General features: G+C 37.7%; 1 protein-coding gene across 1 annotated transcript in view; it reads right to left on the reverse strand.

Annotated features, from left to right (window-relative positions):
* The window catches only part of LRCH2 (leucine rich repeats and calponin homology domain containing 2), a 100,561-nt gene that overhangs the window by 42,062 nt on the left and 44,461 nt on the right, over window positions 1-14,038 (reverse strand). Inside the window, exons 4-5 of the mRNA XM_036740021.1 lie at window positions 13,122-13,227; window positions 12,904-13,040 (exon numbers count right to left, since the gene is read on the reverse strand). Coding sequence (XP_036595916.1) covers window positions 12,904-13,040; window positions 13,122-13,227 — 243 coding nt within the window. The remainder of the gene's footprint in view (window positions 1-12,903; window positions 13,041-13,121; window positions 13,228-14,038) is intronic.

Here is a 14,038-nt window from a genome sequence, read left to right on the forward strand (position 1 = left end):
CATTTGAACTCAGGAAGATGAGTCTTCCTGACTTCAGGCCCAGCACTCTAACCATTGTGCAACCTAGCTACCTCAACCAATAGTTACAGCATTTTTTCATATGACTTTAAATAGCTTTGATTTCTTCTGAAAACTGCCTGTTTATATCCTTTGAATATTTATCAGTTGAAGAATGGTTCTTATTTTTATAAATTTGACTCAGTTCTATACTCAGCATATATTTGAGAACTGAGGCTTTCCTCAGAGAAACTTGCTGTAAAATTTTTTTTAGTATTTCTTCATTGTCTATGTTATCTTTTAGTATAATGTAGTTTCCCTGATTATTTCTTTTAATTAGGTCTATTTTGGCCTTTGCTTTGTCTGGGATCACAATTGCTACCCCTGTATATCCAGATCCGGCCCTTTATTTTAACTGTCTCTCTCATTTCAAGTGTGTCTCTTGTAAACAACATATTGTTGGGAGAGGATTCTGGGAAGATGGCTGAGTAGGTCAGAAAATTCCAAGCTCTCAAGACTTTCCCCAGCAAAAGAGTTAAAATAGCACCTTAGGGCAAACAAAGTGGGGTAGAGACAAAGAAGAATAGGGACACAACCAAGATCTTCCAGGGACAGTCTGAGAAGATCTGAAGAACGCCAGGACTGGGTTTGGTCCTGGTGAAGAATAAACACCTCCAGGCTAGGTTCAGTTTTAACAAGTGTCAAGCCCTGGGGTTAGTTGGTTTGAGAGGCTGCCTCAGCCCCAGCCACTGGAACTTTTTACCCCATGATAGTGAGGGGAGTCGTGTGTTTGAGCCCAGGAAGATTGCGGGAACCTCTCCTAACCAGGAACGCCAGACCCAGCTGTGCTGTGAAGAGCAGTAGGGGTGAGAAGGAACCAACACACACCCAGTGAGTGCAGAAGCAGTGGGGCAGAAAGACCTTGGCTGTGGGCACTTACAGGAGGTTGGAGGTTTGGCTTTGGTTCCAGGCTAGAGGGCAGATCTGAAGATCAGGGGCAAGAGTCACCATTTCCCATACCCCAGGGCTAGAGGTAATTATAAAAATCAAGTTAATACCACAAAAAAATGCATAGGCAAAGGAGAAAGAATCCAACCACAGAAACCTATTACTGGAATAGAGATGACCAGGGTTCATCTTCAGAGGAGGACATTGAAGTAAAGAAATCCCCAAAGAGCAACGTTAAATGGTCACTTGCCCAAAAAGAATTTATAGAAGATCTTAAAAAAGACTTTAAAATTTAAAAATGACAGAGATGGAAGAAAAACAAAAAATAAAAATAATCCAAGAAAAACAAGGTTATGAAAGGAAAGTCAACCAATTAGAAAAGGAGATTCAGAATCTGAAGGAGGAAAATGACACCTTGAAAATGAGAATTGGGCAAAGGGAAGCCAGTGAAATTATAAGAGATCAGGAAATAAACAAAACATGAATAATAAAAAATAGAAGAGAAGGTGAAACATCTTATAAGAAAAACAACAGATTTGGAGAATAGATCAAGAAGAGAAAATATAAAAATAATCGGAGTAACTGAAGTCATGATCAAAAACAGAATCTTGATACAATAGTACAAGAAACAATTAAATAAAATTGTCCTGGAGCATTAGAACAAGGCAGGGAAGTAGAAATAGAGAAAATCCATCGCACATCACTTAAGAGAGATCCTATGAGGAAAACTCATGGGAATATCATAGTCAAATTCCAAAACCCCTAGATCAAGGATAAAATAATAAAAGCATCAAGATTAAAACAATTCAAATATGGTGGTGCCACAATTAGAATTACACAAGACCTAGCAGCAGAGACATTAAAGGACTGCAGGTCTTGGAACACAATATATCAAAGAGCAAAAGACCTGGGGCTCTGACCGAAAATATCATACCCTTCAAATTTCAGTATTATCTTGAATGAAAAAAATGGGACATTTGACAAACCCCCAGACTTTCAATACTTTGTTAAAAAATATCTTCAACTTAATAGAAGATTCAACACACAAGAAATAAGAGAAACATAAGATACACACCAAAGACTGACTATAAGGGATTGACAAGAACAGACTGCTTACCTTTTATATAACATAAAATTTAAACTCTATGTCTAATATTCTTATTAATAATTGTCGAGCTTATAAGAAAGAGGGGGATAAACCTATGATATGAATTTAAAAAGTAAAACCATTTAGAAACAGCTAAAAACAGAAACTATTTTATACAAAAGAGGTGCAAGAAGAAGAAAGGATGCAGAGGATTTAGACCGGGGGAGGAGGGCTGCTAGTTCTGGTAACCTACTTTCATTGGGAATGGGTTTAAGAGGAAACTATATATATACATATATATATGTATATATATATATATGTATGTATATATATGTAAAGATATATATATATATTAGAGTATAAAAGTCTTCTAAATTTAGAAAAAATAAAATGGGCAGGGGTTTAATGAAGGGGAGAAGACAAGAGAAGGATTAAGACAAGGGAGGGATTTTTTAGAGGGGAGAATGAGGGAATAGGCAAAGGGAGTTTAGATTAATGGGAACGGGGGGATAGGGGAGGGATCGATCCTTAGAGGGGGGAAGGCAAGTGATAGGAGGGCATGGTGGTTGGTGGAGGAGGGGAGTAGGCAAGTAATAGGAAGGTCATGTAGTTGGTAGAAGTAAAGTAGAGGAGGCAGGAAGGATAGGAAACGAAAGATATGTACAAACATAAAAAACAAAGATCAGGAGTAGATTATGTTAGGGAAAGTATATGTCTATACACGCATGTATGTATATAAAAGTGTATGTATATATCTGTATGTGTATGTATATATCAAGAAATATCTAAATTATATTGTAGCCTTCTGGGGGTGGGGGGGAGGAAAAAGAACAAAGTTTAAAAGTACACATCAGAGAACAAAAGAAAACACAAGGAAGCAAAGAAAAGATGGACAATTCTCAACACAAGGTATATTATTTATCATACAGGCTTTCTTGAAATGAAGATTTATTGTTACATACTTTGAATCCTCTCCTATGTTCTGCTATGCACATGACATGTTTTTTTCTTTCTTGCTTTATATTTAAGTTTCAATATTTGAGTTTATGATATGTCTTTGTTTCTTTTCTCTATTTTGTATTTGTGTTCTGATAAAATAAAACTTAATAAAAAAACATATTGTTAGATTCTCTTTTCTAATCTATTCTGCTATCTGCTTCCATTTTATGGATGGGCTCAAATCCCATTCACATTCAAAGTTATGATTACTGTGTATTTCCTTCCATCCCATTTTTTCTCTTTCTTCCTCTCTCTTTTTATTCTGTCCCTCTTAAAAGCTCATTTTGTTTTTCTTTGAGTCTGCCTTTCCTTTTATCATCCTCCCTTACTTTCTCTTATCCCTTTCCCTATTTCCCTATCAGGTAAGTTACATTTCTATATACAAATGAATATGTGTGTATCTACATACATATAATATATAAATTTATATACATATATTCATATTCTTCTCTCTTTGAACCAATTCTGATGAGAGTAAGGTTCAAGCACTGCCTGCCACAACCCCCACCACCATTTTCCCCTCCATTGTAAAAGCTCTTCCTTGCACAGCTCTTTCATGTGAGAAAATTTGCCCTTTTCTACCTCTTCTCTCCCCCTTCTCCCAGTGCATCTCTTTCACCCCTTCATTTTTGAAGGTCATTCCAATACAATCAGCTCACTCTCATGCCCTCTATCTATGTAAACTCCTTTTAACTGCCCTAATAATGATAAAATTCTAAGGAGCTATATGTATCATCTTCCCAAATAGGAATAAAAACAGTTTAACTTTTCTGGCTCCCTTATGATTACTCTTTCATGTTTACCTTTTTATGCTTCTCTTGAATCTTCTGTTTGAATGTCTAATTTTCTATTCAGCTTTGGTCTTTCCATCAGGAATGTTTGAAAGTCTTTTATTTCATTAACTATCCATTTTTTCCCTGAAGGACTGCACTCAGTTTTGCTAGGTAGGTGATTCTTGATCATAATCCTTGATCCTTTGCCTTCTGGAATATCATATTCATAATTTTTATTTGTATGATAAATGTTTTGTAATTGTGTTTATATAGTTCCTGTATGTCTTTGCAGATAGATGCCCAAGTATTTATACTGTCTCCAGGTGTTTTAAATGGAATTTCTCTATCTCTTCTTGCTGGACATTGTTGGTGATATGTAGAAATACTGATGATTTATTTGTGTGGGTCTATTTTACATCCTATAACTATGTGGAAGTTAATTGTTTTGACTACATTTTTAGTTGCCTCTCTAGGGTTCTCTAAGTATGTCATAATATCATCTGTAAAAAGTGATACTATTGTTTCCTCATTCCCTATGCTTATTCCTTCCATTTCTTTTTCTTGTCTCTTTGCTACAGCTAGCATATCTAGTACAATACTGAATGGTAATGGTTTTAATGGATATCCCTGGTTCACCCTGCTCTTATTGGAAAGGCCTCCAGCTTATCCTCCTGGCAGGTAATGCTTGTTCTTGGTTTTAGACAGATACTACTTAATGTTTTAAGAAAAGTTCCCTGTATTTCTATGCTTTTAGTGCTTTTAATACAAATAGGTGTACTTTGTCAAAAAAAAATTTGCATCTATTGAAATAGTCATGCAATTTTTGTTGTTTTGTTATAGATATGGTCAATAACACTTATAACACTATTAATATTGACCCAGCACTACATTCTTGGTATAAATCCATCCTGGCCACAGTACATGACTTTTATGATATACTGGTATAATCTCCTGGATAGTATTTTATTTTGAAAATTTGCATCAGGGCATAGATCAGACAGAACAGGCCTTAGGGCCCTGAATCACTGAACTCTGTCAGTTACCAGACTTCTCAACCCACAAATGCCAAAGATGACAGAGCAGGTTAGTAGAGAAACTGCTAAATCTGGGTGAGAAAAGTACATGGTCCAGCCCCAGCCCTGGGGGTGGTGGAGGAGGTGGCATGACTGCTTCCAGAGCTCCAGCATCAGCTGCTTCTGGAGTCCCTGGCCCACAGAGTGGGAGGAATCAAGTGGCAGATCAGAGCAGGAGTGCAGGGATTGCTTCGCTGGTGCAGAGGCATGGTTCTCTTGCTTTGCCCTCCTTGGATCTGGGTCATGGACCTGGTTGGCAGTTATTGGGGGAGGAGGAGCACTGGTATGGCAGAGCTTACTTGCAGTTGACTGTGGAGTAGAAAAAGCTCTGAAAATAGCAGCGCAGCCCCGCAAGCTTAGGACAAAGTACTCTCTACTCTAAAAGCAGTCATACCCTGACGAAAAGCTCAAGGGTCAAGTAGTTGGCTGGGAACACAAACAGACAGCACAAGAGGATTCAGACTATAGAATCTTTTTTTGGTGACAAAGAAGATAAAAACATACAGCAAGAAGAAGTCAACAAAGTCAAAGTGCCTATATCAAAAGCCTCCAAGAAAAATATGAATTGGTCTCAGGCCATGGAAGAGCTCAAAAAGGATTTGGAAAAGCAAGTAAGAGAAGTGGAGGAAAACTGGGAAGAGAAATGAGAGTGATGCAAGAAAATCATGAAAAACAAGTCAATGATTTGCTAAAGGAGACCCAAAAAAATACTGAAGAAAATAACACCTTAAAAAAGACTAGGGGAAGATAGGTGGCACAGTGAGTAGAGCACCGGCCCTGGAGTCAGGAGGACCTCAGGTCAAATCCGGCCACAGACATTTGACACACTTACTAGCTGTGTGACCTTGGGTAAGTCACTTAACCCAAATTGCCCTGCCTTCCCCCCTACAGAAAACAAAAACAAAACAAAACAAAACAAAAAAAGACTGACCCAAATGGCAAAAGAGCTCCAAAAAGCCAATGAGGAGAAGAATGCCTTGAAAGGCAGAATTAGCCAAATGGAAAAGGAGGTCCAAAAGACCACTGAAGAAAATACCACCTTAAAAATTAGATTGGAGCAAGTGGAAGCTAGTGACTTTATGAGAAATCAAGATATTATAAAACAGAACCAAAGGAATGAAAAATAGAAGACAATGTAAAATATCTCCTTGGAAAAACCACTGACCTGGAGAACAGATCCAGGAGAGATAACTTAAAAATTATTGGACTACCTGAAAGCCATGATCAAAAAAAGAGCCTAGACATCATCTTTCAAGAAATTATCAAAGAAAAATGCCCTGATACTCTAGAATCAGAGGATAAAATAGAAATGGGAAGAATTCACCAATCGCCTCTTGAAAAAGATCCCGAAAAGAAAACTCCTAGGAATATTGTCACCAAATTCCAGATTTCCCAGGTCAAGGAGAAAATATTGCAAGCAGCCAGAAAGAAACAATTAGAATATTGTGGAAACACAATTAGGATAACACAAGATCTAGCAGCTCCTACATTAAGGGACTGAAGGGCTTGGAATACCATATTCTGGAGGTCAAAGGAGCTAGGATTAAAACGAAGAACCATCTACCCAGCAAAACTGGCAAAACTCCAAGGCAAAATATAGACTTTCAATAAAATAGAGGACTTTCAAGCTTTCTCAGTGAACAGACCAGAGCTGAATAGAAAATTTTACTTTCAAATACAAGAATCAAGAGAAGCATGAAAAGGTAAACAGGAAAGAGCAATCATAAGGGACTTATTAAAGTTGAACCGTTTTGCTTGCATTCCTACATGGAAAGACGATATTTGTAATTTATGAGACCTTTCTCAGTATTAGGGTAGTTGAAGGGAATATATATATATATATATATATATATATATATATATATATATATATATATACACAGAGGGCACAGGGTGAGTTGAATATGAAGGGATGATATCTAAAAAAAAATAAAATTAAGGGGTGAGAGAGGAATATACTGGGAGAAGGAGAAAGGGAGAGATAGAATGGGGTAAACTGTCTCACATAAAAGTGGCAGGAAAAAGCAGTCCTACTGGAAGGGAAGAGGTGGCAGGTGAAAGGGAATGAGTGAATCTTGCTCTCATCGGATTTGACTTAAGGAGGGAATAACATACACACTCAATTGGGGATCTTACCCCACAGGAAAGTAGGGGGAAGGGGATAAGAGAGGGGGGATGATAGAAGGGAGGGCAGATCAGGGGAGGAAGTAATCAAAAGCAAACACTTTTGAAAAGGTACAGGGTCAAGGGATAAAACTGAATAAAGGGGAACAGGATAGAATGGAGGAAAATATAGTTAGTTTTTCACAACATGACTATTATGGAAGTGTTATGCATAATGATACATGTGTGGCCTATGATGAATTGCTTTACTCCACAAGGAGGGTGGGTGGGGAAGGAAGAAGGGGGAGAATTTGGAACTCAAAGTTCTAAAACAAATGCTCAAAAAAAGGTTTTTTTACATGCAACTGGGAAATAAAATATATATGCAATGGGGTATAGAAATCTATCTTGCCCTATAAGAAAGTAAGGGGAAAGGGGATTGTGTTGGTAACCAAAAATGGGCTCCTTAGCACTTAGTCAACAAGTGCCCTTAACTAGTTTGGCTTTTTCCCCTGAACTGAATGCTGTTTGTATGTTGGACTGGAGTAAGCTTGTTGGCCCCTTCACCTTGCTTCCCTTGCTTAAGCAGATCGAAAGAACCTGTGCTTTCCCCGCGTACCTTACACCCCCACAGAAGCAGGATGGTTAAAAACAGCTTCCGTTGGAGCCAGAGGCAGCTATAGCTACAGCCACAGCCGAAGCTGAAGCAGGAGCTGCCGGTAGCAGAGCTGACCTACGGGAGGAAGCTGAACAAGGACTTGAGGCCAGTGGGTAATCTTTTTACCATAGAGGGGAAGTACGTATATGATTTTGCTGTACACCATCATGCTTCTCTGTGGCCTCCTGGTTACTCTTGTGAGGCGTACTTATTGGGCCTGGAAGCTTTTGATCAATGTATCAAAATGGGGATGCTGGTTCATGGGTTGGTTACTGTGGAGCCTCAATACATGCTTTGATTCTTCTGCCTCCTACTTTGAGAGTTTCTTATATCCAGCAGCTCCGAACCTTTCAGACATATATGTGATCCTCTTTGAAATTATAAACTCTGCCCTCCTAATACAGGGATGGGGAGGGGGGAGTGGGGTGATGGAAGGGAGGGCAGACTGGGGAAAAGGGCAATCAGAATATATGCCATCTTGGGGTTGGGGGAGGGTAGAAATGGGGAGAAAATTTGTAACTCAAAATATTGTGGAAATCAATGTTGAAAACTAAAAATATTAAATAATAAAAATATGAACAGAAAAAATTGCATCAATATTCATTAGAGAAATTGGTCTATAGTTTTATTTTTCTGTTTTTGTTTCATCTGGTTTAGGTATGAAAACCATATTTGTATCAAAGAAAGAATTTGGTAGGACTCCTTTATCTATTTTTTCAAATATTTTATATAGTACTGCATGATTTGTTCTTTAAATGTTTGGTATAATTTACTTGTAAATTCATCTGATCCTGGAGATTTTTCTTAGGGAGTTCATTTATGTCTTGCTCACCTTCTTTTTCTAAGATAGTGTTTAGTATTCAATTTCCTCTTTTGTTTATCTAGGTGATTTTTATTTTTGTAAACGTTCACCCATTTCATGTAGATTGTCAGTTGTAGTGGCATACAGTTAGGCGAAATAGCTCCTAATACTTTTATTTTGTTGTCATTTGCTGTGTATTCACACATTTCATTTTTGATACTGGTAATTTTCTCTTCTTAGTCAAATTAATCAATTGTTTATCAATTTTATTAGGTTGGGCTTTTTTATTAAGAAGTTTTATTTACTGATTCAATTAGCTTCATTTTTAATAATCACGCCTTTGATCCTCAGGATTTCTACTTGGTGGTTAATTGAGGGATTTTTATTTTGTCCTATTTCTAGTTGGTTTTTTAGTTGCATGCCTAATATGTTGATCTCCTCTTTCTCTCTTTTGTTGATGTAAGCATTTAGAGTTAGAAATTTTCCCCTAAGAACTGATTTGGCTATATTCCACAAATTTTACAGTATCGTTTCAATGTTGTCATTATATTTAATTAAATTATTGATGGTTTCTATGATTTGTTCTTTAGGATTAGGCAATTTAGTATGTAATTAATTTTTAATCTATGCTTCAAAGGCCCTTTATTGAATGTATTTTTATTGCATTATGTTCCCAAAGGGATGTATTTAATATTTCCACTTTTCTGTATTTGTTTGTGAGGGTTTTATGCCCTAAAACATGGTTAGCTTTTGTAAAGGTGCCATGCATAGCTGAAAAATGGGTATACTCCTTTCTTTTCCAATTCGATACTCCCCAAAAGTCTACCATAATCTAACTTTTCTAAAATTCTATTCCTCACCTTAATTTCTTTCTTATTTATTATATGGTTAGCTTTATGTAGGTCTGAGAAGGGTAAATTGATATTGCCCCAATATTATACTTCTACTGTCTATTTCCTCGTGTAACATTTTTTCTTTGGGAATTTGGATGCTATACCATTTGGTGCATATATAATCACTGTTGATATTCTGTCATTTTTCTATGCTATCATTGGGCAAAATGCAGTCTTCCTGAATATATCTTTTAATTAGGTCTTGAGCAGATTAAATTGATTCTGTATCATTTTTAGTGATCCTATTTGCAATTAATTGATTTTGTTCCATAACTGCCTAAGTCATGATTCTTTGTCTCTGAACTTGGTGCAGAAATTGAGATGGAATTAAGCTCAGAAATACAGTTCTCTTGCTAATTGCTGTTCTATTCTCTTTTTTGCAGGGGGGAAGGCAGGGCAATTGGGGTTAAGTGACTTGCCCAAGGTCACACAGCTAGTAAGTGTGTCAAGTGTTTAAGGTCGGATTTGAACTCAGGTCCTCCTGACTCCAGGGCCTGTGTTCTTCTCACTGTGCCACCTAGCTGCCCTGCTGTTCTATTCTTGCCTCAAGGAAATCTGCTATTCCTGAGGACCACAAGTGGCCACCAGGGAATCTGGCCTAGTATCTTTACAGCACCAAGCTATCTTTCAAGGATGTCAGCTTTGCTCTCCAAAGAAGTCTGGCCCATTATCTTTAACCGTGCAGATGGACTCAAACAATGAACATTTCTTAGTTACAGAAAGCAAGGAGGGAGTTGTTGCTAGCCCCTCATTTCCAACTTTCAACAAATCATATTGTTCCCCATGCCTCAGAGATGTAACCAATCATGATTAATCACCCCCATGATATCACCAACCCTATAACCAATTTTAATATTATCTCACCTACCCTATTCTTTTCTTTGTTCTATGCTTATAAAAATGAAGTGAGTACCCATCGAGGGTCTTTGACTAAACTGAGGCAATCCATTCCATTGGCAAGTAGTGTCCTTGTTAACAAAATGTTATCTTGCTTGGAGAGAATGTGCCTCAGTCTACCTTTTGTTGAATATTACTCACAACAATCTTTACACCTGTTTTTTCTATCTCAGCTGAAGCACAACAAATTCAGAGTTCTGTCTGTCTTGGATGCTTCTTCCAGGGAGGGGGACTGAGAACTGAACCTTCTGTTAAAGAATCCAGTGGTGAGAGGAAGGAGTTCAATGTGATCCCCTGAATGGGGAGATGTAAAGAATTCCATGGCATTGCCTATTATTATTCCAAAGGGAGGGGACAAAACGTGGACAGAACTCAATCCTTTTTTACAAAATCTTTTGGCATTAGCATCTGGCAATTTTGTTTAGTTTTAACCTTTGAAGTTCCATGAGCCTTTCCCACCCTTTCTATTTCCTTTCCAAACTTCAAGCACTTCATGGTTCTAGTAGACCTCCCTGCCCTCTCCCCCACCTACTCTTTCTTTTTCTCTCTCCCCCAGCCACTCTCTCCTCCCTCCTCCTCCTTCCCCCCCCTGCTCCCTCCCTCCCCTTCAATCTTTCTTTAGATACTAGTTTGTTCCCTACAAATGCACACAGGTCACATTCATCCTTACAATGACCAATCCTGATCTTAGAGACAAATGATTAAACACACTTCCATCCTCAAAAAGAGAAAGTGAGGGACAGACAATTGGTTTAACAAGTTGTGTATTCTTTCAGACACGTTAGTTTTGTTAACTGAGAAGAGTTATGAGGGAGTGCCCGTTGGAAGGGACAGAGAAAATTGAGAAATAACTGTTATGGAAAATGCAAAAGGTCTCAAGTCTCAACAAAAGTATTTTTTAGATCCATTCACTTAACCCTGCTATTGTTTCTCATTATCTTAGGTATTTCCTCCCTTTCACAGGCAAACTCCTACGAAAAGCTGCCTCCACTTCCTCCACTGCCACTTAACTTCTCCTCCACTTATAATCGAAGGTCCCTGTCCTACAACTTGTACATTCTCTTACTTGGCGACCTCATCAACTCAAACTGATTCAATGATCATTCTATTCCAAGGCAGTTCTGTGGAAAGTAAACAGGATTTGGAGCCAGAGGACCTGGGTTGAGATGACCTGGATGAGCTTAAGCAGCCACCTCATATCTCCTGGAAGTTCACTAAAGCTAAGCCCTTGAAATTTTTCAGACAAGCTGCTCTCTTACCCCACCTCCCTCCCACCTCTTGTTGAACCCAAGTATCAGACATTTCTCCTCAGTAAGGTATATTTTCTATTATTTGGCCCAATGGTCTAGCTCATCAAGATCTTATTTAGAGCCTGACTCATCTGACATTAGCTGTCCCTCCCGGATTTGCATCATCAGCAAATTTTCTAAGTATATCATATGCTATTAAGATCAAATATAAGTAAAATACTTTGTAACAGTAATGCATGTAAGTGTAAGCTACTCTTAGTAATTCGTTATTAGATATTAACAACTTAGTATCTACTAGTTTAACATGTTAAGTTGATAACCTTTTCTGATCCCCCTCACATGCTAATGCCTCCATCCCCCTCCCCAAATTACTTTTTATTTACTTCATCTAAACTTATATGTCCCCCAAGGGAATGCACACTCCTTGTTCCTTGATGTCCCTGTAGCTCTAGCATGTAGCACAGTACCTGGAACATGCTAGGGGCTTTATAAATGTTTGTTGACTTATTTATCTACAATTTTCTCTGTGTCAGTGATAAAAATACTAGACAGTACAGAGCCTTCTGGTCAATATGTGTCACATGTTATCTACTAGATAACAAGATCCTCCGTAGCAAGGACTGCACTATTTTTCATCTCCGTATCCCCAGTGCCTGATATGCTGCATTGGATATATTAGCTATTTTTTAAAATGTTGCATTCTAGTACAGTAAAAATCCTAGGAAGGAGAAAATGCTAACCACAATAGCAATCTCAAAAATGGCGAATTGCAAGCACTATGGCTTCCCAATAAATATTTGTTGGTTTTTCTACTAAAGACTCCAAAGAAATATGTGGAACCCAGCTACCAGTGTTCAGATATCGTGTTTTTTATAGAAACAACATGTATCGTACTAATCTATGGAGAAAAGTGACTACACTAAGGAAAAATATCATTCCAAGTGTAAGGGAAGAAATTCCCCCCGAAATACACCACAGGGCACTGGACCTGATCAACCACTGCACTGAGAAACTATATGCATTTGGGAGGTAAATGAAAGCATTTGGGCTAATCATAACAATAAGGATGATAATAATAATGCCTAACATTTATATAGTCCTTACTATGTGCCAGGCACTGTGCTAAGTGTTTTACAATTATGATCTCACTGGAGATAATACTAGAATACTACTTAGTAAAATAGCCATTACGTTGGATGGAATGATGCACTGCTTGCCAATACCAACTTCATGGCTATCTACCAGGATGCGATGCCTGAACTGGTGTTCCTTTCCAAAGTGAAAGAAAGAACTCAATTATATTTAGATACAGATACATAAACTACAAATTTAGCCCCAGTTAAGTTGTTTCTTAAGTAATATGAGAGACAGAAGCAAATGGGTATGGGAGGCAGGAAAGAAAGAATAAGCTTCTGGTACAAACCTGTGCTGGTGGTATCTGCATTGGATTGTTATCCAAAATTATCACTTGTAAATGACGGAGTTTCCTATAACAAACTGGAATTTCTGTCACTTTGTTACAAGAAAAATCCAGCTTAACTAAAGGGAGATCTCCCAATTCTGTTAAGAGAGGAAAAAAGTTAAATTTTAAGTCTCTTTAATCTCTTGTTCATGTTAGGTAAAGAACAGCGAGTTTCTTACCATCTGGCAACATATGAAGATTGTTTCTTCTTATGTTTAGTTCTCTAAGCGAATGTAATTTTCCTATTTGTTGGGGAAGAACTTGAATTTCATTGCAGCTAATATCCTACATGAAAGACACAAAACAAAATTAGCAATTTTATCAAATTGAGAAATACCCCAACTAAATGACTCATACAGCACATTATTACTTACCTGCAAAAAATTAGATCCTAATAATATAGTTTCTCTAAAAATCTATTATCTCTTACCACATCAAGGTAAATAAGTTAGTAGCCTATTGATTGACCATTGGCCAAAAGTCTTCCATAAGAAAGTTTGGATTTTAACCTAATATCGCTGAATAACCTGTTCCCCTCAGAAATTTCAACTGAGCATTAACTTTCGACCAGGCAATGCAAAAAAATGAGCAATAACCAAAACACAGTTGCTGCTTAGCCAGAAGTAAAAGAAAGTACTAAACGCTGTGAACCTTTAGGTCACTAATGACAGCTATGATGGGCCACTTACTTAAGGCAGAAAGGTTCAGGGTACAAATAGGACTAGGAGGAAAGGGAAAACTATAGAAAAGGTTTGAGCAGGTTATGTAGTGCAAAGAGTACAGAGTTTGGGTTCACATGACCTGGGTTCAGATGTTGGGCAAGTTGGTTACTTACCCTTCCTCTACTTTTCCATTGTTTAGTATCACTAGGATCCAAGGTTTTTTTCATGGGTTTCCTATCTTCCCCTCCCTCAAATAACTTTGTGAATCAATCCTTCAGTGCCCTAATAATTGTGTGACCTGCACAGATGATCTCTACATATATTTTGTCTAACCCACCTGTTTTTCCCACTTTTTTCTCTTTAGCATCATTTATTTCTAACTCCCCTATAAGCAAATCCAAGACAGTTATGTTACAGATCAAGCACAATTTTTC

The sequence above is a fragment of the Trichosurus vulpecula genome, chromosome X (assembly GCF_011100635.1).
Source record: "Trichosurus vulpecula isolate mTriVul1 chromosome X, mTriVul1.pri, whole genome shotgun sequence".
Classification (NCBI taxonomy): domain Eukaryota; kingdom Metazoa; phylum Chordata; class Mammalia; order Diprotodontia; family Phalangeridae; genus Trichosurus; species Trichosurus vulpecula.